Here is a 26,006-nt window from a genome sequence, read left to right as displayed (position 1 = left end):
ATCCCCGGTATCTGGCCAGATGCTGCTCCCCATAAAAAGTCTATGACCAGAATCGGGCACAAAGGGGTAGGAACAAGCGCTTCATACTCACCAATCATCAGTCGTCTGTCACAGTGCTCCCGCGGCAGCTCTTTCATCTTCCAGAGCTGGCCGCTCATTAGTCTCATAACATATTCACGCCTTCCCTGCTCACCGGTAGCTGTGATTGGTTGCAGTGAGACCTGCCCCCACGCTGAGTGACAGCTGTCTGACTACAGCCAATCACAATCACCGGTGGGCGGGTCTATAGCGTACAGCAAAATAAATAAATAAAAAAAACAAACCACCACAGCGAGCCCTCCCCCCCCCAATTTTGATAACCAGCCAGAATAAAGCCTCACAGCTGGGGGCTGTATTCTCAGACTGGGGAGCCCCGCAGCCTAAAAATATCAGCTGGCAGCCGCCCAGAATTGCCACATTCATTAGATGCGACAGTCCTGGGACTTTACCCACCTCATCCCAAATTACCCGGGTGCAGTGGCAATCGGGGTAATAAGGAGTTAATGGCAGCAGCCCATAGCTGCCACTAAGTCCTAGTTTAGTGATGGCATCTATAAGACACCCCCTCCTCACTAAAGTGAAAGTAAATAAGACACAAACACCCCAAAAATCCTTTATTTGAAATAAAAGACAATAAAGCCCCCTCTTTCACCACTTTATTAACCCCACAAATAACAGCTCTCCAGGTCCGACGTAATCCACATGAGGTGCCACGATGCTTCCAGCTCTGCTACACCTGACAATCACAGCGAGCAGCCATAGAGCATGATAGCCGGCAGTGTGGTCCTGGGGGAAACATCTACAATACTGATAGCCGGCAGTGTGGTCCTGGGGGAAACATCTACAATACTGATAGCCGGCAGTGTGGTCCTGGGGGAAACATCTACAATACTGATAGCCGGCAGTGTGGTCCTGGGGGGGGGGGGGGACATCTACAATACTGATAGCCGGCAGTGTGGTCCTGAGGGGGGAACATCTACAATACTGATGGCCGGCAGTGTGGTCCTGAGGGGGGAACATCTACAATACTGATGGCCGGCAGTGTGGTCCTGGGGGGAACATCTACAATACTGATAGCCGGCAGTGTGGTCCTGGGGGGGGGGAAACATCTACAATACTGATAGCCGGCAGTGTGGTCCTGGGGGGGGGAAACATCTACAATACTGATAGCCGGCAGTGTGGTCCTGGGGGGGGGAAACATCTACAATACTGATAGCCGGCAGTGTGGTCCTGGGGGGGGGAAACATCTACAATACTGATAGCCGGCAGTGTGGTCCTGGGGGGGGGAAACATCTACAATACTGATAGCCGGCAGTGTGGTCCTGGGGGGGGAAACATCTACAATACTGATAGCCGGCAGTGTGGTCCTGGGGGAAACATCTACAATACTGATAGCCGGCAGTGTGGTCCTGGGGGGGGGGGGGGGACATCTACAATACTGATAGCTGGCAGTGTGGTCCTGGGGGGGGGGGGGGGAACATCTACAATACTGATAGCTGGCAGTGTGGTCCTGGGGGGGGGGGGGAACATCTACAATACTGATAGCCGGCAGTGTGGTCCTGGGGGGGGGGGGGGGAACATCTACAATACTGATAGCCGGCAGTGTGGTCCTGGGGGGGGGGGGGGGACATCTACAATACTGATAGCTGGCAGTGTGGTCCTGGGGGGGGGGGGAACATCTACAATACTGATAGCTGGCAGTGTGGTCCTGGGGGGGGGGGAACATCTACAATACTGATAGCTGGCAGTGTGGTCCTGGGGGGGGGAGGAACATCTACAATACTGATAGCTGGCAGTGTGGTCCTGGGGGGGGGGACATCTACAATACTGATAGCCGGCAGTGTGGTCCTGGGGGGGGGGGGGGACATCTACAATACTGATAGCTGGCAGTGTGGTCCTGGGGGGGGAGCAGTGCAGTCACTGCACTTAGAGCTAGGACTCCTATATAGGGACGAATATGGAGACCGAAAGTGAAAGGACACCGCGGTGCCGGCACCATATATTACCCGCCGTTGAACGTGTAGGGGTTGAAGCGCTGCTCCACGGGCCCGGCATAGTGGTACTCCATGGCCTTGTACTGCTTCTGGTTAGGACGCGCACAGTTAGCCAGATACATCCCGTACGGAGAGTCACTGTCCCACACGCTCTGCTGTCTCACTGTGCTGCAGATGGCGACAATCGCGCTTCCGGTTTCCGGCATTCAACAACCGGTGACGTAAGACCGACAAACAAGCCCCGCCCCCTCTCCGGGCATCTGGGCCGCATAGGGGAAGGGCTGCAGCGCTCAGTAACGTTTCGGCCATTACTATAAATGTCTCCAGCATTGCCCTCCATAACCAAACATTGCAATGTGTGAGGAAAACAAAGAGACGACCAGACGCACACTATGGTTATTTCACTTTTTATGTGTACAGTGCACAAGTGTGTGTGTACATGTTGCAAAGAATGCTTATAGTACACGGTGCAGGACCCCAGGCAGGTACAGTACACGGTGCAGGACCCCAGGCAGGTACAGTACACGGTGCAGGACCCCAGGCAGGTACAGTACACGGTGCAGGACCCCAGGCAGGTACAGTACACGGTGCAGGACCCCAGGCAGGTACAGTACACGGTGCAGGACCCCAGGCAGCTACAGTACACGGTGCAGGACCCCAGGCAGCTACAGTACACGGTGCAGGACCCCGGGAAGCTACAGTACACGGTGCAGGACCCCGGGCAGCTACAGTACACGGTGCATGACCCCGGGCAGCTACAGTACACGGTGCATGACCCCGGGCAGCTACAGTACACGGTTCAGGACTCCAGGCAGCTACAGTACACGGTGCAGGACCCCAGGCAGGTACAGTACACGGTGCAGGACCCCAGGCAGCTACAGTACACGGTGCATGACCCTGGGCAGCTACAGTACACGGTGCATGACCCCGGGCAGCTACAGTACACGGTGCAGGACCCCAGGCAGCTACAGTACACGGTGCAGGACCCCAGGCAGCTACAGTACACGGTGCAGGACCCCAAGCAGCTACAGTACACGGTGCAGGACCCCAAGCAGCTACAGTACACGGTGCAGGACCCCAAGCAGCTACAGTACACGGTGCAGGACCCCAAGCAGCTACAGTACACGGTGCAGGACCCCGGGCAGCTACAGTACACGGTGCATGACCCCGGGCAGCTACAGTACACGGTGCATGACCCCGGGCAGCTATAGTACGCGGTGCAGGACCCCAAGCAGCTACAGTACACGGTGCAGGACCCCAAGCAGCTTCAGTACACGGTGCAGGACCCCAAGCAGCTTCAGTACACGGTGCAGGACCCCAAGCAGCTACAGTACACGGTGCAGGACCCCAAGCAGCTACAGTACACGGTGCAGGACCCCAGGCAGCTACAGTACACGGTGCAGGACCCCAGGCAGCTACAGTACACGGTGCAGGACCCCGGGCAGCTACAGTACACGGTGCAGGACCCCAGGCAGCTACAGTACACGGTGCAGGACCCCGGGAAGCTACAGTACACGGTGCAGGACCCCAGGCAGCTATAGTACACAGTGCAGGACCCCAGGCAGCTACAGTACACGGTGCAGGACCCCGGGCAGCTTCAGTACAAGATTCAGGACCCCGGGCAGCTACAGTACAGTACACGATGCAGGACTCCGGGCAGCTACAGTACACGGTGCAGGACCCCAGGCAGCTACAGTACACGGTGCAGGACCCCGGGCAGCTACAGTACACGGTGCAGGACCCCAGGCAGCTACAGTACACGGTGCAGGACCCCGGGCAGCTACAGTACACGGTGCAGGACCCCGGGCAGCTATAGTACATGGTGCAGGACCCCGGGCAGCTACAGTACACGGTGCAGGACCCCAGGCAGCTTCAGTACACGGTGCAGGACCCCAGGCACCTACAGTACACGGTGCAGGACCCCGGGAAGCTACAGTACACGGTGCAGGACCCCGGGCAGCTACAGTACACGGTTCAGGACTCCAGGCAGCTACAGTACACGGTGCAGGACTCGAGGTAGCTATAGTACACGGTGCAGGACCCCAGGAAGCTACAGTACGTGGTGCAGGACACCGGGCAGCTACAGTACGTGGTGCAGGACCCCGGGCAGCTACAGTACATGGTGCAGGACCCCAGGCAGCTACAGTACATGGTGCAGGACCCCGGGCAGCTACAGTACACGGTGCAGGACCCCGGGCAGCTACAGTACACGGTGCAGGACCCCAGGCAGCTACAGTACACGGTTCAGGACTCCAGGCAGCTACAGTACACGGTGCAGGACTCGAGGTAGCTATAGTACACGGTGCAGGACCCCAGGAAGCTACAGTACGTGGTGCAGGACCCCGGGCAGCTACAGTACGTGGTGCAGGACCCCGGGCAGCTACCGTACACGGTGCAGGACCCCAAACAGCTATAGTACACAGTGCAGGACCCCGGGCAGCTATAGTACACGGTGCAGGACCCCAGGCAGCTACAGTACACGGTGCAGGACCCCAGGCAGCTACAGTACACGGTGCAGGACCCCGGGCAGCTATAGTACACGGTGCAGGACCCCAGGCAGCTACAGTACACGGTGCAGGACCCCAGGCAGCTTCAGTACACGGTTCAGGACCCCAGGCAGCTACAGTACACGGTGCAGGACCCCGGGCAGCTACAGTACATGGTGCAGGACCCCAGGCAGCTATAGTACACGGTGTAGGACCCCAGGCAGCTACAGTACACGTTTCAGGACTCCAGGCAGCTACAGTACACGGTGCAGGACTCCAGGCAGCTATAGTACACGGTGCAGGACCCCAGGTAGCTACAGTACGTGGTGCAGGACCCCGGGCAGCTATAGTACACGGTGCCGGACCCCGGGCAACTACAGTACACGGTGCAGGACCCCGGGCAGCTACAGTACACGGTGCAGGACCCCAGGCAGCTACAGTACATGGTGCAGGACCCCTGGCAGCTACAGTACACGGTGCAAGACCCCGGGCAGCTACAGTACACGGTGCAGGACCCCAGGCAGCTATAGTACACGGTGCAGGACCCTGGGCAGCTACAGTAAACGATGCAGGACCCCGGGCAGCTACAGTACACGGTGCAGGACCCCAGGCAGCTATAGTACACGGTGCAGGACCCCGGGCAGCTATAGTACATGGTGCAGGACCCCAGGTAGCTACAGTACATGGTGCAGGACCCCAGGCAGCTATAGTACATGGTGCAGGACCCCGGGCAGCTAAAGTACACGGTGCAGGACCCCAGGCAGCTACAGTACACTGTGCAGGACCTCAGGCAGCTATAGTACGTGGTGCAGGACCCCAGGCAGCTATAGTACTTGGTGCAGGACCCCAGGCAGCAGGCCCGGATTTAAGGGGGCCCAAGGGTCCCGGGCCCTAGGCCACCCACCAAGCTGGGACCTCCCACCAGTATAGGGATAAATATCTCAAAACATGTAAAATACACAAATCTCTTTGCTGTGAACCGTTTCTAATGATAAGGAACATTTAATAAAAGAGAAACTATTGAAAGTGTAGGGACCTGGCTACGGTCCTACATCTCAGTGGCTGGCGCAGTCATGGCACCTGCGTCAGCATCCACTTACCTGGCTAGCCAGACTTTGTTAGTACCTGTACTTAATGCTTAGCTTATGGCATGCGGCAGCCTTCTCCGATCCCAACAGAAGCTTCTAGGCCAGTGATGGCGAACCTATGGTACGCGTGCCAGACAGGGCACGCAGAGCCCTTTCTGTCGGCACGCGCGTTGTCGCCTCATTCAGCCACTTTGAACTGCCATTGTGATCGCGCCGGCAGTGCAAAGTTGTGTTGGAGCACAGCCAGAGGAGACATTTCTCCTTGCTCTGACACTCCTCCTCTGCTAGGCTGCAGGCCTGTTGCCTAGGAGACGGCAGGAGCATCAGTAAGCGCCATTGGCGTGATGAATGGTGGCAGCGCGGGAACTGAGGACCCGACCCAGCGGCGCGCAGCGGTGGAGCGAGTGCTGGAAGGTGAGGTTTTGGTTTATTTTTAAACTGTGTGCGGCAGCGGCTGTGTCAAGGTCAGGGGGAAACATGGCAGCATGGGGGAAACATTGCAGTATGGGGGAAAACATGGAAGGATGGGGGAAAACATGGAAGGATGGGGGAAACATGGAGGGAAGGGAGAAAAATGGGGGAACCATGGAAGGATGAGGGAAACATGGAAGGGGCCCACCCTACAGCGATATGCAAATGCCTGTGATCCACTTTTTCTGTTATAGTGGAGCATCGACTGTGAAACAGGCGGCTCCTGGTTATCTAGTGTGTCTAAACCATAACTAATGTACAGTTATAGTAGTTTGCATTAAAGGGTTCTTTGGTAAAAGCAAGTTATCACCGATCCACAGGTTAGGTAGGTAATAACTGATCGGTGGAACCAGACCAGTGGAAACTGCACCAATTGCAAGAATCGGGAACTTTTATTCCTGACAGGGCACTTTTATTCCCATTATAAAATGCAGCAACAGGTTGGATGTGTGTCTGCAGCTCCATTCATCCTCCCAAGGGCGTTCAGATAAAAACAAGTGCAGCACTCACAGTCACTGAGGGAATGAATGGATCAGGGGTCGAGTTGGACATGAGCGCTAGTGTAATGGGGATAAAAGTTGCACATTTTATCCTTAAGCTTCGTTCACACTTTCACTATTTGGTCAGTTTGTTACATCAGTATTTGTAAGCCAAAATGAGGAATGGGTGAAAAATACAGAACTGGTGTCCATGTTTCTATTATACTTTCCTCTGATTTTACCACTCCTGGTTTTGGCTACAAATACTGAGGTAAAATTCTGACCAAATAATCAACATGGCCACATGGCCTTAGAATAGGTGATTACTTGTTTTCACTGGAGAACCTCTAAGTGTAAATTTGCTACAGTGTAATAATCACAGCACAGGGAGGGGTTAAACGTTCAAGTATTTAATCTCTACTGGAAATAATCTTCACCTTATTGATAAAGAGAAAAAGTGACCGCCTTACACAACACAATGCACTATACCAAAACCAATAATAATACATACAAACGAGAAATACCGCCACACCGTGACCAGACCACATATTACCAGCACATAATGATCAAATACAACCACATACAAGAGATACCGTATTTTTCATTTTATAGGACGCAACCCAAATGTAGATGGAAAAAAAAGGTTAAAAAAATGGTGTCTGTTTTATAATCTGGTGGTGTCTTACCTCTGTGCCGGGGCTGCGGGCTTTGCTCTGAGGCTGTGGGCTCTGATCTGTTTTGGGGCTTCCGGCTCTGCTCTGTCTTGGGGCTGCGGGCTCTGCTCTGCTCTGGGGCTGCGGACTCTGCTCTCTCTTGGGGCTGCGGGCTCTGCTCTGGCCTGGGGCTGTGGGTTCTTCTCTGTCTCTGGACTGCAGGCTCTGCTCTGAGGCTGCAGGCTCTGCTCTGTCCTGGGGCTGCGAGCTTTGCTTTATTTTGGGGCTGCGTGCTCTGCTCTGTGCGGCGGGCGGTGACGCCATTATGTTAGGGCCAGGTGGACGGGCAGACCCAGGAGGTGGATCAACTGGGCCGAACTCCTTGATGATGGTAAGGGGTCTGGTAGCTGGAGCACTACTGATAGCAGGACAGTCCGTGCACAAGAGTAGAATGGAGAAGTCCCTGGGACCACGGAATCACTGATGGTAGTCCGGGTGACGGAGCTCCGGTTCGGAAGCCGAGATGTTGTCAGGCGTAGTCCGGAACCGATGGAGCGAGATGACGGGTCACCGCAGGGATCAGAGATGAAACGGACTGTCAGGATGGCAGATAGGCAGCGTTCGGGGCTCGGGATTCGGCAGGACCGGATGACGAGGCAGGATCGGCTCTAGAAGAGAGAGAGGTGAGTATCTCACAGGAACACAAGGAGACCTGACTCCTAGCTTAGGAAACACGAAGAACAGGCCCCGCCCACTTGGACACTTAACCCCTTTATACCCTGTACCTGTGAGACCAATTTCCTGTTAATGGACGCTGGCCCTTTAAGAAAGGGTCAATGACCGCGCGCGCGCCCTAATGCGCATGCGCGAGGCCCGGGTGCCAGAAGCCAGGGCAGGGAGCGGTGAGGAGGAAGCAGCAGAGCCGGGCTGGGGCTGAGAAGCCGACGAGCGCCGGGAGCGGGGACCAGGACGCCTGGGAAGCGGAGGCACTGGAGGCTGGAGACCGGGGAGTGACGCAGGGGAGCCGGGGAGCGTGGCAGGTGAGCCGGGGAGCAGAGGAGGGGACCCGGGGAGCGTGACAGTACCCCCCCCCCCCACGCCCCCCACACCGCAACCGGGACAGGAAGGCACGGATCAAAGGAGTACCCACATTCTCCCGGGGTTCCCAGGACCTATCCTCAGGACCATAGCCTGCCCAGTCCACCAGGAAGAACTGTCGGCCCCGTACAGTTTTCATGGCCACGATATCCCTTACCGCATAGATGTCGTCATCGGCAATAGGAGGAGGAGCCGAACTGGCAGCAGCGGAGAAGGGACCAAGGACAACCGGCTTGAGCAGGGAGACGTGGAAGGAGTTGGGTATCCTCATCGTGGCCGGGAGCTGCAGCTTGTAGGAGACCTCATTGATCTTGCTGAGGACTTTAAACGGCCCGATGTAGCGAGGTCCCAGCTTGTAGGATGGCAGCTTCAATCGGACGTACTTGGAGGCAAGCCATACGAGATCTCCTGGAGAGAAACACGGAGGGTCCAGACGCCTCTTGTCTGCGTGTCTCTTCATCCGTAGGGAAGCACGTCCAAGGGACGCCTTAACAGAGTCCCAAATGGTTGCAAAGTCACGGGCTACAGCATCAGCAGCAGGGACATCCGAGGAAGAGGATACAGGCAATGGGACGGAAGGCTGAAGTCCGTAAACGACATGGAAGGGAGAGCTGGAGGAGGACTCACTGACGTGGTGGTTATGTGAGAATTCAGCCCAAGGAAGAAGCGTGGACCAGTTGTCATGATGGGCGTTGACGTAGTGACGTAGGAAGGAGGTCAAGATCTGATTGACCCGTTCCACTTGGCCGTTCGACTGAGGATGGTAGGCAGAAGAAAAGTCCAGAGTCACTCCCAGGTGTTTGCAGAGAGCCCTCCAGAAGCGGGAGGTGAACTGAGTTCCTCTGTCGGAGACAATGTGTGATGGAAAGCCATGCAAGCGGAAGATGTGTTGTACATAGGCGTCAGCGAGTTCCTGGGCAGAGGGCAGTCCAGCCATAGGGACGAAATGAGCCATTTTAGAGAACCGATCCACCACGACCCATATGACTGTGTGTCCGGAGGACAACGGCAAGTCCGTAATAAAGTCCATCGCAATGTGTTGCCACGGTACTGAGGGTATAGGCAGAGGCAGAAGACGGCCATATGGCAGATGTTTGGGCGTCTTATTCCTGGCACAAGAGGAGCAGGCTGAGACAAAAGAAGCGACGTCCGTGCGAAGGGATGGCCACCAGTAATAACGGACAATCGTACTCCATGTTTTCTTCTGACCAGCATGACCGGCTATTTTCGAGGCATGGCCCCAGTGTAACACTTTTTGCCTGTCAGTCTCAGAGACGTAGGTCTTCCCGGGTGGTATTTGGGCCAGAGTGACAGAAGTCACCGGAATGATCTTACTAGGGCAGATGATGGGCTGGGATGTCTCTTCCTCCTGCTCCATGGGCATGAAAGACCTGGACAAGGCATCTGCGCGTACATTCTTGTCCGCGGGTCGGAAATGGAGCTGGAAATCAAATCTGGCAAAGAACAAGGACCACCTGGCTTGCCGTGGGTTCAGTCGCTGAGCTGACCGCAGGTATTCCAGGTTCTTGTGGTCCGTGTAAATAATAACGGGGTACACTGCTCCTTCCAGAAGGTAGCGCCATTCCTCCAGAGCCAGTTTGACTGCCAATAGTTCTCGGTCACCGATGGTGTAGTTGCGTTCAGGCGCTGAGAAGCTCTTGGAGAAGAAACCGCAAGTCACCATCTTCCCGGAGGAGGACTTCTGCATGAGCACTGCTCCGGCTCCCGAGGAGGAGGCATCCACCTCCAAGGTGAACTGTCGGTTTAACTCCGGACGGTGGAGCACAGGAGAGGAGGCAAATGCCCGCTTCAGCGAGCCAAACGCGGCGTCGGCCGCAGGTGACCAGTCCTTTGGATTAGCCCCCTTCTTGGTCAAGGCGGAGAGAGGTGCAGTCAGAGCAGAGAAGTGAGGGATGAACTGGCGGTAATAGTTGGCGAATCCCAGAAAGCGTTGGATTGCCTTCAGTCCAGAAGGAGGAGGCCAGTTGAGGATGGAAGAGACCTTATTCGGATCCATCTGCAGTCCGGTATCGGAGATGACGTAACCCAGGAAGGGAAGAGAAGACTGCTCGAAGACACACTTCTCGTACTTGGCGTACAGACGATTCTCCCTCAGTCGTCGTAGTACCAGCTGTACGTTCTCTCTGTGGGTCTGGAGGTCCGGGGAAAAGACCAGGATGTCATCAAGATACACCACCACACAGATGTAAAGAAGGTCCCGGAACACGTCGTTCACCAATTCCTGAAAGACTGCTGGTGCGTTACACAGGCCGAAGGGCATCACACAGTATTCATAGTGCCCATCGCGAGTATTGAACGCGGTCTTCCATTCGTCCCCAGAGCGGATGCGGACCAGGTTGTAGGCACCCCGAATATCCAGCTTGGTGAACACACGAGCTCCTCTAAGCCGGTCAAACAATTCGGGGATGAGCGGCAGAGGGTACTTGTTTTTCCCGGTGATTTGGTTTAATCCCCGGTAGTCTATACATGGGCGTAGGTCTCCTTCTTTCTTCTTAACGAAGAAGAAGCCTGCTCCAGCAGGAGAGGAGGATCTCCGAATGAATCCCCTTGCCAGGCTCTCTGTGATGTAGGTAGACATGGCCCTGGTTTCGGCAGGAGACAGCGGATATATCCGTCCTCGAGGTGGTGTAGTTCCCGGGAGCAGGTCGATGGCACAATCGTAGGGACGATGTGGCGGAAGTACCTCTGATTCCTTTTTGTCGAAGACATCCGCGAAGGACCAATAGGCCGAGGGCAGTCCCGGTAGGGACTCAGGAACCGGAGGTCGTCGGATGGGTTGTATGGTCTTCAGACAGTTCTCATGGCAAGAAGAGCCCCATCGGGTGATTTCACCAGTGCCCCAGCTGACTGATGGTTCGTGTGTCCGTAACCAGGGAAGTCCCAGCAGGATTTGGTGGGACATGTGTGGAAGGACGTAGAGAGCGATGTTCTCGGTGTGCAGGGCACCGATACGCAGTTCAACCGGCCTGGTGATCCAGGAGATGGTGTCAGAGAGGGGTCTTCCATCCACAGAGGCAATCACGAGGGGTTTGTCGAGTGGAGTAACAGGCACATGGTACTTGTCCACCGTGGCCTGCTGGATGAAATTGCCTGCTGCCCCAGAATCGAGGTACGCCTCAGCCGTGAACCGCGTCTCTCCCGTTGTCACTTGCACAGTCCAGGTAACCGGGTCTGAGAGAGTCCCAGCACCTAGGGTGGCCTCTCCTACCAACCCTAGGCTTTGGAGTTTCCCGGCCTTTCTGGACAGGAGCGTAGCAGGTGTGTGCCCTCTCCGCAGTAGAAGCAGAGGCCCTTGGCGAGCCGCTCTGCTCGGCGTTGTTCAGACTGCCGCACACGGTCGATCTGCATGGGCTCGTGGACGGAGACACCAGATGCCGTTGACTGAAGTACGGCGGGCTTCTGCGGAGGAGAGGAATGCCGTACCGGACGTCTCTCACGGGACACCTCTTTGGATCGCTCCTGAAAGCGAATGTCCACTCGAGTCGCTAGGGTAATCAGGGCATCCAGGGTGGACGGTACGTCACGACCAGCCAGCTCATCTTTAATTCGACCCGAGAGTCCTTCCCAGAAGGCGGCGGTTAGAGCCTCGTTGTTCCACCCGAGTTCCGAAGCCAAGGTGCGAAAACGGATGGCGTATTGACCCACCGTCAGAGTCCCCTGACGTAACCGGAGAAGAGATGAGGCAGACGCGGAGGCGCGTCCAAGGCTCGTCAAAGGTGCCACGAAATGCCTGCAGGAAGTCCTGGATGTTCTTGGTCACAGGGTCCTCCTTCTCCCACAAGGGGTTCATTCACGCCAGTGCCTCACCCTCTAGATGGGACATGATGAACGCGACCTTGGCTTGGTCGGAGGCAAACAAATGCGGCAGCTGCGTGAAATGGAGGGAGCATTGGTTTATGAATCCCCTGCAGGTCTTGGGATCTCCGGCGTACCGGGGTGGTGAGGCCAAACGAAGTCTGGAAGCATCCGAAGAGGTTGCCACGGGAGCTGGAGCCGTGGATTGTCTAGTGGAAGCCCGGGATGCTGAAGATGTGACTGAGGCTTGTAGCGTATTCAGGCGGGCGTCCACAGAAGACATGAATTGGAGCATGCGGGTCTGAGTCTCACGCTGGCATGTGAGTTCCTCCTGCATGGCTGCTAGTGCTTCAGCGGGATCCATGGCCTGTTCTTACTGTTAGGGCCAGGTGGACGGGCAGACCCAGGAGGTGGATGCACTGGGCCGAACTCCTTGATGATGGTAAGGGGTCCGGTAGCTGGAGCACTACTGGTAGCAGGACAGTCCGTGCACAAGAGTAGAATGGAGAAGTCCCTGGGACCACGGAGTCACTGATGGTAGTCCGGGTGACGGAGCTCCGGTTCGGAAGCCGAGATGTTGTCAGGCGTAGTCCGGAACCGATGGAGCGAGATGACGGGTCACCGCAGGGATCAGAGATGAAACGGACTGTCAGGATGGCAGATAGGCAGCGTTCGGGGCTCGGGATTCGGCAGGACCGGATGACGAGGCAGGATCGGCTCTAGAAGAGAGAGAGGTGAGTATCTCACAGGAACACAAGGAGACCTGATTCCTAGCTTAGGAAACACGAAGAACAGGCCCCGCCCACTTGGACACTTAACCCCTTTATACCCTGTACCTGTGAGACCAATTTCCTGTTAATGGACGCTGGCCCTTTAAGAAAGGGTCAATGACCGCGCGCGCGCCCTAATGCGCATGCGCGAGGCCCGGGTGCCAGAAGCCAGGGCAGGGAGCGGTGAGGAGGAAGCAGCAGAGCTGGGGCTGAGAAGCCGACGAGCGCCGGGAGCGGGGACCAGGACGCCTGGGAAGCGGAGGCACTGGAGGCTGGAGACCGGGGAGTGACGCAGGGGAGCCGGGGAGCGTGGCAGGTGAGCCGGGGAGCAGAGGAGGGGACCCGGGGAGCGTGACACATTATGATGATGTGAGGATTTTAAACAAATTGCGCCCGGAGGCAGCATGTACGCAGATGAGATCTTGATCTGAAAGCTCCATCTGCACACATGCCGACTCTAGGAGCCATTATTTGAAGTCATCACTGCCGACAACTTCAGAATGGCTGGTACATCACCACCCGCCGCAAAGGGCAGAGGCGGCCGCTACACAGAGCACCACCGCACAGAGCACCACCGGCCGACATACAGAGCAGCGCCGGCCGGCGGCTGCCGTGCAGAGCCGCAGAGAGCAGCACTGGCCACCGTACAGAGCAGCACAACATTGCCCCTGCCTCCTGTGACTCCTCTCCACGACCCCCGATAAGCTACATTCGGATTTTAAGACGCACCCCTCATTTTCCTCCCAAATTTTTAGGTGGAAAAGTGTGCCTTATAATCCGAAAAATACGGTAAATATCGCCACTTCATAATCAGACCACATAGTGATGGAAAATTACCACATACAATGAAGAAATACCACTACACTATGACCAGGCCACATAATGACCAAATAATACCATATACAGGAGATACAGTACAGCCCAAACGTTTGGACACACATCATTCAAAGAGTTTTCTTTATTTTCATGACTCTGAAAATTGTAGATTCACATTGAAGGCATCAAAACTATGAATTAACACATGTGGAATGAAATAGTTAACAAAAAAGTGTGAAACAACTGAAAATATGTCTTATATTCTAGGTTCTTCAAAGTAGCCACCTTTTGCTTTGATTACTGCTTTGCACACTCTTGGCATTCTCTTGATTAGCTTCAAGAGGTAGTCACCGGAAATGGTTTTCACTTCACAGGTGTGCCCTGTCAGGTTTAATAAGGGGGATTTCTTGCCTTATAAATGGGGTTGGGACCATCAGTTGTGTTGTGCAGAAGTCTGGTGGATACACAGCTGATAGTCCTACTGAATAGACTGTTAGAATTAGTATTATGGCAAGAAAAAGCAACTAAGTAAAGAAAAACGAGTGGCCATCATTACTTTAAGAAATAAAGGTCAGTCAGTACAAAAAATTGAGAAACTTTGAAAGTGTCTCCAAGCGGACTAGCAAAAACCATCAAATGCTACAAAGAAACTAGCTCACATGATGACTGCCCCAGGAAAGGAAGACCAAGAGTCACCTCTGCTTCGGAGGATTAGTTTATCCGAGTCACCAGCCTCACAAATCACAGGTTAACAGCAGCTCAGATTAGAGACCAGGTCAATGCCACACAGAGTTCTAGCAGCAGACACTTCTCTAGAACAACTGTTAAAAGGAGACTTTGTGCAGCAGGCCTTCATGATAAAATAGCTGCTAGGAAACCACTGCTAAGGACAGGCAACAAGCAGAAGAGACTTGTTTGGGTTAAAGAACACAAGGAATGGACGACATTAGACCAGTGGAAATCTATGCTTTGGTCTGATGAGTCCAAATTTGAGATCTTTGGATCCAACCACCATGTCTTTGTGCGACGCAGAAAAGGTGAACGGATGGACTCTACATGCCTGGTTCCCACTGTGAAGCATGGATGAAGTGTGATGGTGTGTGGGTGCTTTGCTGGTGACACTGTTGGGGATTTATTCAAAATTGAAGGCATACTGAACCAGCATGGTTACCACAGCATCTTGCAGCGGCATGCTATTCCATCCGGTTTGCATTTAGTTGGACCATCATTTATTTTTCAACAGGACAATGACCCTAAACACACCTCCAGGATGTGTAAGGGCTATTTGACTAAGAAGGAGAGTGATGGGGTGCTACGCCGGATCACCTGGTCACCACAGTCACCAGACCTGAACCCAATCGAGATGATTTGGGGTGAGCTGGACGGCAGAGTGAAGGCAAAGGGCCAACAAGTGCTAAGCATCTTTGGGAACTACTTCAAGACTGTTGGAAGACCATTTCCAGTGACTACCTCTTGAAGCTCATCAAGAGAATGCCAAGAGTGTGCAAAGCAGTAATCAAAGCAAAAGGTGGCTACTTTGAAGAACCTAGAATATAAGACATATTTTCAGTTGTTTCACACTTTTTTGAAAGTATTTCATTCCACATGTGTTAATTCATAGTTTTGATGCCTTCAATGTGAATCTACAATTTTCAGAGTCATGAAAATAAAGAAAACTCTTTGAATGAGAAGGTGTGTCCAAAATATTGGTCTGTACTGTACATACCACTACACCATGACATGACCACATACTACCACCACATAGTGCCTGAATAATACTACAATAATGATTAGGGGAAAAAAATAAACACTAATAACACTAATATTACTATCAGTGCCATTATACACTAGAGCTCTGTATATAGTGTCAGTGTACAGGTAATACAGTGATCACTAGTGACATTATACACTGGAGCTCTGTATATACTGTATAGCATACAGGTAATACAGTGATCACTAGTGACGACGTACAGGAGCTCTATATAGAGTGTATGTGTATAGTATACAGATAATACAGTGATCACCAGTGACATTATACACAGGAGCTCTGTATATAGTGTATAGTGTGTGTGTACTTATAATACTCTGACTTACCAGTAATGTCTCTAGCTGAAGTTATTCATCTTTGTTTTTCCTCTTCATCCAGCACTGACCGCTATCTCTTCTTCCTGCCATGACTCAACTCTGCAGAAACTAACACACAGTCACCTATAACTGATCACTTCCAAAGCACATTCCCCACTTTTTCCCTAATTTCTACGCTACATAAAGGTCCAGTCACACTAAGCAACTTACCAGCGATCCCAACAACGATAGGGATCGCTGGTAAGTTGCTAGGAGGTTGCTGGTGAGCTGTCACACTGCGACGCTCCAGCGATCCCACCAGCAACCTGACCTGGCAGGGATCGCTGGAGCGTGGCTACACGAGTTGCTGGTGAGCTCACCAGCAACCAGTGACCAGCCCCCAGTCTCCTAGTTACAGCACACATCAGGTTAATTAACCCGATGTGTGCTGCAGCTAAATGTGCACAGAGCAGGGAGCAGCGCACACTGCTTAGTGCTGGCTCCTTGCTCTCCTAGTTACAGCACACATCGGGTTAATTGCCTGATGTGTGCTGCAGCTATCTGTGCACAGAGCAGGAGCCGGCAGCACAGGCAGTGAGAGCGGCGGAGTCTGGTATCAAAGGTAAATATCGGGTAACCAAGGACAGGGCTTCTTGGTTACCCGATGTTTACATTAGTTACCAGCCTCAGCAGAAGCCGGCTCCTGCTCACTGCACATTAGTTGTTGCTGTCTCGCTGTCACACACAGCGATCTGTGCTTCACAGCAGGACAGCAACAACTAAAAAATGGCCCAGGACATTCAGCAACAACCAACGACCTCACAGCAGGGGCCAGGTTGTTGCTGGATGTCACACACAGCAACATCGCTAGCAACGTCACAAAAGTTGTTCGTTACCAGCGATGTTGCTAGCGATGTTGCTTAGTGTGACGGGGCCTTAAGACTTTGGTTCCCTCATTGAACACAGTATCCTCAAAATTAAATTATATTACATCAGTAATAATGTCCCCTAATTTGCGCCTACAGTAATTATGTCCCCAGTTGCCACCATAAACCAATAATGTATGTTTCTCATTCTGGCCCCATATAGTAATTATGTCCCTATCCTGGCCCCTTCTATTAATAATGTCCCCTATCCTGACCCCCTTTCTTTAATAATGTCTCCCATCCCGGTCCCCTTTTATTTAATAATATGTCTCATCCTGGCCCCCTTTAATAATGTCTCCCATCATGACCCACTTTATTTAATTAGGTCTCCTATCCTGGGCCCCGATGTTCACCCAAATGATTGTTCATCTTGGAAAAGGCAGGAAGACAGAAGTCAGCAGTGATTGGACATGGAGATCCAGTGTAGTCACAATGTAACGTGATCCCCGAACTACAAGTACTGACAGGGCTGAAACTGCGCCAGCACGGAAGGTGAATACAGAGTCTTTTATTTTAGCTGGGGGAAACAGGTGGAATCAGAAGTGGTTGTCAATTGCTTCCTGCACAAAATATTCCCCCACACACTGCTTCTCTCTAACACAGCCCCACAAAGTGCCCTTTTACAAATGTCCCAAAACTTGCCCTTTCTATAATATCTCAATCATACTACATCTCTGCAATAAATCCCCCCTCTTCATTATACTATGCCGCCTTTCACGATCCCCTTTCTAATTACCTCATAATGTCCCCCATTGCCCCATAATTTCCCAGTTTGCTTCATAACGTCCTCCATTGCTCTTTAATGTCTCCCATTGTCCTATAATGTCCCAGTGTGCTCCATAATGTCCCCCATTGCCCCATAATGTAGCAATGTGCTCCATAATGTCGCTCATTACCCTATAATATCCCAATTTGCTTCATAATTTCCCATTTGCCACATAATGTCCCAATTTGCTCCATAATGTCCCTCATTAACCCATACTGTTCCCTATTACCCCATAATGTCGCCATTGCCCCATAATGTCTCTTATTGCCCCATGATGTCCGAATTTGATTCAAAATGTACCTCATTTCTCCATAATGTCCCGATATGCTTCATAACGTCCCCCATTGCCTCATAATGTCTCAATTTGCTCCATAACGTCATCCATTGCCCCATAATGTCCCAATTTGTTTTCATCCTGTCCCCCACTGCCTTATAATGTTCCAGTGTGCTTCATAATGTCTCCCACTGCCCCATAATGCCCCAATCAATTTGCTCTATAATGTTCCCATTGCCCCTTAATGTTCACATTGCCCCATAATGTCCCTCACAGCCCCATAATGTCCCCCATTGCCCCAAAATGTCACAATTTGCTTCAAAATATCCCTCATTGCCAAATAATGTCCCCCACTGCTTCCTAATGTCACCCATTGCCCGATAATGTCCCAATTTGCTTCATACTATACCCCACAATGTTCCAATCAATTTGATCCATAATGTTCCCTTTGTCCCATAATGTCCCTCATTGTCTCATAATGTCCCAATTTGCATCAAAATGTCCCCTACTGCCCCACAATGTCCCAATAATGTGCTCCATAAAGTCCCCCACTACCCCATAATGTCCCTTGTAAAGTAATACCATTCCTCCCCTACCATGGCCCCCTCATCTAAAATTATTCTACATGTCATCTTTGGCTCCTCCTGGAATGCTTACTGGTACTTGTGTGTCAACCTCCTTTCTGCAGCCCCGGTGGCAGTGTGTTGACGGCATGTCAGTGCAGGGCTGCGGAGCGCACCTCCGCCTCAGGCTTGTCGCAACACTTTTCAAATGTATGCGTGTCTGAAAACCGCAAATACATTTGAATATGAGCAAGGTGGGGTCTCCAGGTCCTGTGCACCGCATATTGTGCAGGCCTGGTGTCAAGCTAGATACGGGTAAGTACCAAGTGAATGGTGAAATAGAAGGGAAACCCTGTGTTTACTGAAGGGAGAGATGGTAACCCCTGACCAAGCCTACCTCTGGGTCTTTAGTTCCCTGACCGCCATAGCTAGGTTCCGCACCTAAGCGTTGAGCTGGGTACCTGACCCTAGGCTGACCCTGATCTGGCCCTAAGTAGGGAGCAAATGGGATGAGCTCATCGTCAACCCCACTAGGCACCAAAGGACACACAGAGAAAACAAACAAGGGAAAACAACAAACAATTTATCTCTAGTTGATTCAAGGAGAAAAGTTGCAACAACCACCAAGATTCTCCAGATGTATTCAAGCCGCCTGCTAGCACTGAACACTTGATAAATATGTATTGAATATCAACAGCACCGAGTAATAGGAAGTTGAGCTATATAAAGCCACCAGGCCAGTGCTGATGAATAGCAGCTGACAGGCTGAACAATGCACAGGGTCCTAATGGGAAAAGGAACAAAACCAAGCAGGAATGATACAAGGTTAGGGAGCAGTTTGCGCAGCCAAATGCTGTGACCTTCTATAGCCAGACACCACAAGACTGTGTGTCACTCATGATATCTGGACTCCAACAGTGCAGTGTTAAGGACTTTTTGCAATTGCGGAAACTGCAGTGAAAGTACAGAACTTGTTCTATCCCAGTGGGTGTGGAACCTGTTTCAGCTGCCCAGTCTGCCCACCTCTAACACTGCAGCTGAGAAACAAGCGGCCCGCAGCCCTGCCCAGCTCGCAGTTACAAGCCAGCTGTTACCCTGTACTATATAAATCACAGAGGCCCCTGGGCCCACCGGGGTATTTCCTGGGGACTCATTGGCCAGCCTCAACCTGCACGTGACTGTAAGTATGCAAATGGCATTCGTGTGAGTGTCAGCTTCTGTTCCCGCTTAGACCGCAGGCCTTGCACAGTCTCCAGCATAGGGGGGCATGCGAAAATGTGGTGCCCAGGGATATCTGGAACTTGATTCCGGGCAGTTTTTCTCTTGGGAATGTCACGGTGGTAGCCATTACCCGGTTCCGTGCCCTGGATCCTTTCTGTAATGGGAATATTTACAGGGGATTGTTGAATAAAGTTTATACATGACGCCACTTACGCTGTTGCGGCTAAGTGTAGGGAGCCGCCGCTGCAGAATGTCTCTACTGGGGCTGGTGGTATTGGCAGCTAGTATGGTAGTCCCTCCGCAAGTAGGGTTTTGCACCAGCGGGTGTATGGTGCAGTGGGCGTCGGAAGAAGGTAGTCCACACAGGTATTCAATGCAACTGGTTTACTCACTTTCTGAAGATGTTAACTGGTGGCCCGAGGCCGGCTGGTTTTGCCTCCAGGTCCCCTTCGTCCCAGTGCCAGTTTGGTTCTCTGGTACCTTCTTTCCCTGCACCTCTCTCTGGTAAGTGGGTCCTGTTATGATTCAGGGACCGAGGAGGATCAAATAATGCGGAATCCCAAAAAGGTAACAAAGTGGCTGGAAACTTAACGGACTGCAGACCTAATCCTGACACACAACTAGAAGTAGCCGTGGGGCGTGCCTACGATTACTAGGACGCCTCAACAAAGCCGTAGAACTAAATAATCTCACAGATAGAGATATAAGAAAGCTAATCTGCCTCGGAGCAGTCCCCAAAGATAGATAGATAGCCCCCCACATGTAAAGGCTACAATGATATAGAAAAACACAATACAAAGCTAGAAAAGACAGATTTCAGCAAAGGTGAAGCCCAAACTATCTTTATAGGAAAGGATAGGAAAGAGCAACTGTCTGCAGCCGAAAAAACACTAATATAAACCAGCACTTCTGATATGGAAAAATCCTGAGGTCACACAACCTCTCCCCCCACTGTATCAGCACTCCGATGTTACTGGGATCCAAAAACACTAATACAGATGAGGGACTGAATTAATACCAAGCATGACAAACACAATACCTTGCAGAATCATGGAGCTAAGTATACAGACATTCCCAGCAGGGAATGATCCCAATCCACCAAGAACTCCACACAGACAAAAAAGGAATCAAGCATTCGTATCAAAGCAGAAAAAAACAACAGGAAAGTGGAAAGCAAACAGCAGAGGTACAAAGACCACTTATCTGAGAGGAGTTCTGGTAGTGAGCAGAGCTGGTTACAGAATGTCCTTTACACACAGGAGACATTAAACACCAGCAAGTAACAAGAGAAAACTACTCAGTTAAATAGCCCAATCTGACCCTGATTGCCAGTCCACCACAGGTGTGTGGCTTTTATTCCACACATCAACTGCACCGCCAGCACTAACCACAAGAGGGAGCCCCAAACTGGAAAACGTATTCACAACAGGGTTCCCGTGGTATAGAACACTGTGGGTCCCCGTTCTGTGGTTTGTCCACTTCTGTCCGCCTCACGGTAGTGTGAACCCTGTGGGGTTGGAGTCTCTGGTCCTGTCCCCAGTTCTCCATTTGCTACTGAGTCTTCGGATTCTTTAGGGTTAGCAAGGTCCTTGATGGTCCCCTTGCTTTGCAGGTGTTAACAAGTTGGCTTGAAGCTCTTTCCTGTCCTAGGGTCCTGTACCCCATCTGTACATAGTTCCGGAAGTACTCCACCAGCAACCACTTCTCCTGGGTACCAGGTCACCATTAACCCGAGTCAGGACATTGCGTCGCTTTCACCTTCACTCCTCACCTGTCTGACACTTTCAGCAGTCTCTGCAGTTTTCCACAGTCTCTGCAGTTCTCCACAGTCTCTTCAGTTCTTCCTGTCCACAGTTTGCCCCTCCCACCTGGTCAACTAGTTGACTGGATTGGCTCCACCTCTAGGCGGCCATCCATTGGTCCCACCCTAGCTGGGTACCATTGTATGGGGGATTGTTGGGGAAAACTGGGATTATCCGGGTTTTTGTTGGTACCGGTACTGGGGTTCTGGGTCCCAAAGGGGGTAGGCCCTGCACCCTGGTGGGGATGCAGAATCTTGTAGCACCCTGATGGTGTCAGGGGCGCTACACAAAACACTTCCTGTCCCTTTATAGGGAGGTGTGCACACCCTGCTAGGTGTCCCCAGCCTATCCCGGGCCACTTAAGACTACCTCTCCTGTTGGGAGGGACCAGAGTATCATTAGGCTTTCTGCCTAGTACTTGTGTGCAGGGGCGGATTAAGGGTAACCAGGGCCCCGGGCTGTTCAGGACCTGAGTGCCCCCCCCCATCCCTACACACGGGTCATGTGACGGGTCCATCATCATACACCTGAAACAGATCATTTCTGAAAAATAGTAGCTGAAACTATAACCTTAAAAACATCCACTAATCTAGTAAATATACCCTTCAGTTTATAAAACAAAAACCAAAACAATAAGGCAGAGTATTGAACAGTCCAACTTTAAACAAGACTACTGCCCCAAAAAAATAAAATAAAAAAAAAACCTGAGCAAAAACATCCCATGTGAACATAGTTTAACAAATACTGAAGTAAAATACTCAAATACTCGTGTGCACGATTCCTTACAAATACTGAGGTAAAAACTCACCAAATACTCGGGGGCACGAAGCCTTACAAATACTGAGGTAAAAACTCACTAATACTGATCGTGTGCTCATGACCTTAGCCTATGTTCACACAGGGTGTTTTTTCTTCTGCGGCAAAATCTGAGCAAAAGCTACAGCTTGTTATTATTAGCATGTACAGTACAGACCAAACGTTTGGACACACCTTCTCATTCAAAGAGTTTTCTTTATTTTCAGGACTCTGAAAACTGTAGATTCACATAGAAGACATCAAAACTATGAATTAAAATATGTGGAATGAAATCCTTAAAAAAGTGTGAAACAACTGAAAATGTCTTATATTCTAGGTTCTTCAAAGTAGCCACCTTTTGCTTTCATTACTACTTTGCATATGTCGCGGGCGGAGAGGACGCCGCCCCTGCGCGCTCGCTAACACTCGGGTCCGGCGCTGCTGCGGCTGCTGCTGCTCGGTGGCTCGAGCGGCGGGCCGGATCCGGGAACTCGAGCGGCGCCCCTCGCCCGTGAGTGAAAGGGGTGGTTGGTTTGTTTAGGGATTTAGTCCGTGACGCCACCCACGGGTCGTGGTGAAGATGGGCACCACCGCTGCTGGTGACGGGGATCCCGGGAGCGATGGTAGGGAGCAGCTGGGATGTTGTTTTCCCACTCCGTGGGTAGGGGTCGGTGGTCCCGGGGCCCGGTGGTGTGACAGGGAGGCTGGGTTGGTGAGGTGCAGGGTTGCAGGGACAGCGCGGCGTGGTGCCGGATGGCACGGGTGTACTCACTCAGTAAGAGATGCACAAAGTCCTCGGTAAACCAAACGGCTGGATGGACGGGTCCCGCAGCCGGCTGAAGTGTCTCTCCCCGGACAGGTGATGGTGGCTGTCTTTCCCTGCACCTTGATATACTTGTTTGACTACTATGGATCCCCAACAGTAGTCCGCGCCACGGTGTATGGATGCCGGAGGAGCCCGTTTGCCTGCAGGCGCTGGCCCTTGGGTCTCTAGCCTTAGGCGGTAGCTGTATACCCTCACGGTGTGGGCGGTTGCTTTCTATCGGGTCTTTGGCTGTTAGGAAACCCCTGGGGTTCCGGTCACACTCGGATTTGACTATTGTCAGCGGCTCCAAGCCTGGTCAGGGTCCGATGGCCTTGCCTGTGTGTCCTGGCTTCACTTCGCTCCCCGGTTGGTACCGGCGGGCCAACACCCGACCCCGGTCCTACGGTTCCGTGTTGCTTCACCACTCCTGCAGACGGCCACCACCGTCTGCCAACCTTGCTGTCGGTGCCTGGGCCACAAACCCAGACACCCAAGTGTTTACTCCTCACTCTTCAAACTCCAAAACTACTCTGACACTTTTCCCGCCTCCAGGCCTGTGAACTCCTCGGTGGGTGGGGCCAACCGCTTGGCTCTGCCCCACCTGGTGTGGACATCAGACCCTGGAGGGAGGCAACAAGGGTTTTGTTTGGCTAATGTTACTGTCTAGTGGGGGTGGGTGTGTTTGTGTGTTATCTGTGACGACCTGGCTAGTCCAGGGCGCCACACATACTGTTGGCGTTCACTTGATGAGCTTCAAGAGGTAGTCACCGGAAATGGTTTTCCAACAGTCTTGAAGGAGTTCCCAGAGATTCTTAGCAATTGTTGGCCCTTTTGCCTTCACTCTGCGGTCCAGCTCACCCCAAACCATCTTGATTGGGTTCAGGTCTGGTGACTGTGGAGACCAGGTCATCTGGCGTAGCACCCCATCACTCTCCTTCTTAGTCAAATAGCCCTTACACAGCCTGGAGGTGTGTTTGGGGGTCCTTGTCCTGTTGAAAAATAAATGATGGTCCAACTAAACGCAAACCGGATGGAATAGCACACCGCTGCAAGATGCTGTGGTAGCCATGCTGGTTCAGTATGCCTTCAATTTTGAATAAATCCCCAACAGTGTTACCAGCAAAGCACCCCCACACCATCACACCTCCTCCTCCATGCTTCACGGTGGGAACCAGGCATGTAGAGTCCATCTGTTCACCTTTTCTACAAAGACACGGTGGTTGGATCCAAAGATCTCAAATTTGGACACATCAGACTAAAGCACAGATTTCCACTGGTCTAATGTCCATTCCTTGTTTTCTTTAGCCCAATCAAGTCTCTTCTGCTTGTTGCCTGTCCTTAGCAGTGGTTTCCTAGCAGCTATTTTACCATGAAGGCCTGCTGCACAAAGTCTCCTCTTAATAGTTGTTCTAGAGATGAGAAGGTGTGTCCAAACTTTTGGTCTGTACTGTATTTACATTAAACCAATGGGAAAAAAAACTGCGAAACTGCCCTATGTGAACGTAGCTTAACAAATACGGTAACAAAAACTCTAATACTGAATATGTGAATGAGGCCTTGGGCCATGTGCACACATTGAGTATTTGGTGAGTTCATTACCTCATTATTTGTAATGCATTGTCTGCACGTTCAGCATTTAGTGACTTTTCTACCTCCGTATTTGTAAAAAAAACTGAGGTAAAAAAACATCACCAAATACTCAATGTGTGCACCTGGCCTTATTGTAGTAGTGAAAACATATATGGGGTATGGGATTGGTGTGGGCAGTTGTCCCCGGCCTGCACTCTGTGTGTGCCCCTCCATTATATCCACTACATACATCATGATACATGCAGAATATCCTGATGGAGGGGCATACACAGTATGTGGAGGCAGACATTGGAAATATCCAAGATGGAGAGAGGGCCAGTGGGGCACAGTGTGCTGGGGTGTGTCACCCATGCAGTTTCAATCCTCCATTCCCAATCTATACATACACAGTGGATGTATTGGGAATGGAGACTTGAAACTACATAGATCAGATGCCCCAGAACACTTTGATAGAAGACACCCTTGTCCCCCCTCCTTTCACATAGTGTGCTGCCATTGCCCCCCCTTTCACATAGTGTGCCGCCATTGCCCCCCCTTTCACATAGTGTGCCGCTGTTGCCTGCTGCTATTGAACAGGTCGGCAGGCACCTCCACAGAACAGGTCACCGGTCCATCTCCATTCTTCAGGCTGCTGGACTCCAGCGTGGCCTGCAACAACGCCATCTGCCGTCACCATTACAGAGGACGCTCCTCTTTGGCAGACAGGTGTCCGGGACTCCCTCAGCCGCGGCGCACCCTGAATGTTGCTAGTACTTCCTGCCCAAGGCTGCCACCAGGAATTTTAGAGCCCCATACTGCTAACATTTTCGGGGCCCCTTCAGACTCTGCCTCCACCACAGCTCCACCTCTACCCACCGAAACTTCAGCAATAGAAAAAAGTTGCTTCCAGCATCACGTCCAAGAAATAAGGTTAAAAAACAAATTTTATTCCATAAGGGTAAAACCAGCACTAGGCCGGATGGACATCCACGAAGTATAAAACAATGTCTTATGGTACTTTCACACTTGCGTTGTTTTCCTTTCGTCACAATCCGCCCTTTTGGAAAACAGCTGAATCCGTTAACGGATTCCGCTGTTTCCCATAGACTTGTATTGAGGACAGATTGTGCCAAAAGGACCTGCGTTGCTTCCGCTGGGCGACGCTCCGTTGCTTCCGCCCAGCGGGAGGAACACAGCATGTAACGTTGTTTTGAGCAGCGGAATCCTCAGGATTTGACTGCGCATGCTCTTTTTTTTTTTTTTTTTTTTAAATCAAAAACTTTATTTTGTCTCGCGGTGGCCAAATGTTCAGCTGAGCGCTCGCCCGCCGGCATGCCCGGCCGCCGGCAAGTGACAGTGCTCAGCTGAGCGCTCGCCCGCCGGCATGCCCGGCCGCCGGCAAGTGACAGCGCTCAGCTGAGCGCTCGCCTGCCGGCATGCCCGGCCGCCGGCAAGTGACAGCGCTCAGCTGAGCGCTCGCCCGCCGGCATGCCCGGTCGCCGGCAAGTGAC

General features: G+C 52.2%; 1 protein-coding gene across 1 annotated transcript in view; it reads right to left on the bottom strand.

Moving 5' to 3' along the window:
* PSMB1 (proteasome 20S subunit beta 1) overlaps positions 1-2,236 on the bottom strand; it is a 37,739-nt gene extending 35,503 nt beyond the window's left edge. The window contains exon 1 of the mRNA XM_075338194.1: positions 2,046-2,236. Within this exon, the coding sequence (XP_075194309.1) occupies positions 2,046-2,155 (110 nt within the window). The 5' untranslated portion in view covers positions 2,156-2,236. The remainder of the gene's footprint in view (positions 1-2,045) is intronic.
* Between the last annotated feature and the right edge of the window lie 23,770 nt (positions 2,237-26,006).

This window comes from Anomaloglossus baeobatrachus, chromosome 3, assembly GCF_048569485.1.
Source record: "Anomaloglossus baeobatrachus isolate aAnoBae1 chromosome 3, aAnoBae1.hap1, whole genome shotgun sequence".
Classification (NCBI taxonomy): domain Eukaryota; kingdom Metazoa; phylum Chordata; class Amphibia; order Anura; family Aromobatidae; genus Anomaloglossus; species Anomaloglossus baeobatrachus.
Note: the sequence above shows the minus strand (reverse complement) of the source record. Positions and strands in the feature narration are given on the sequence as shown.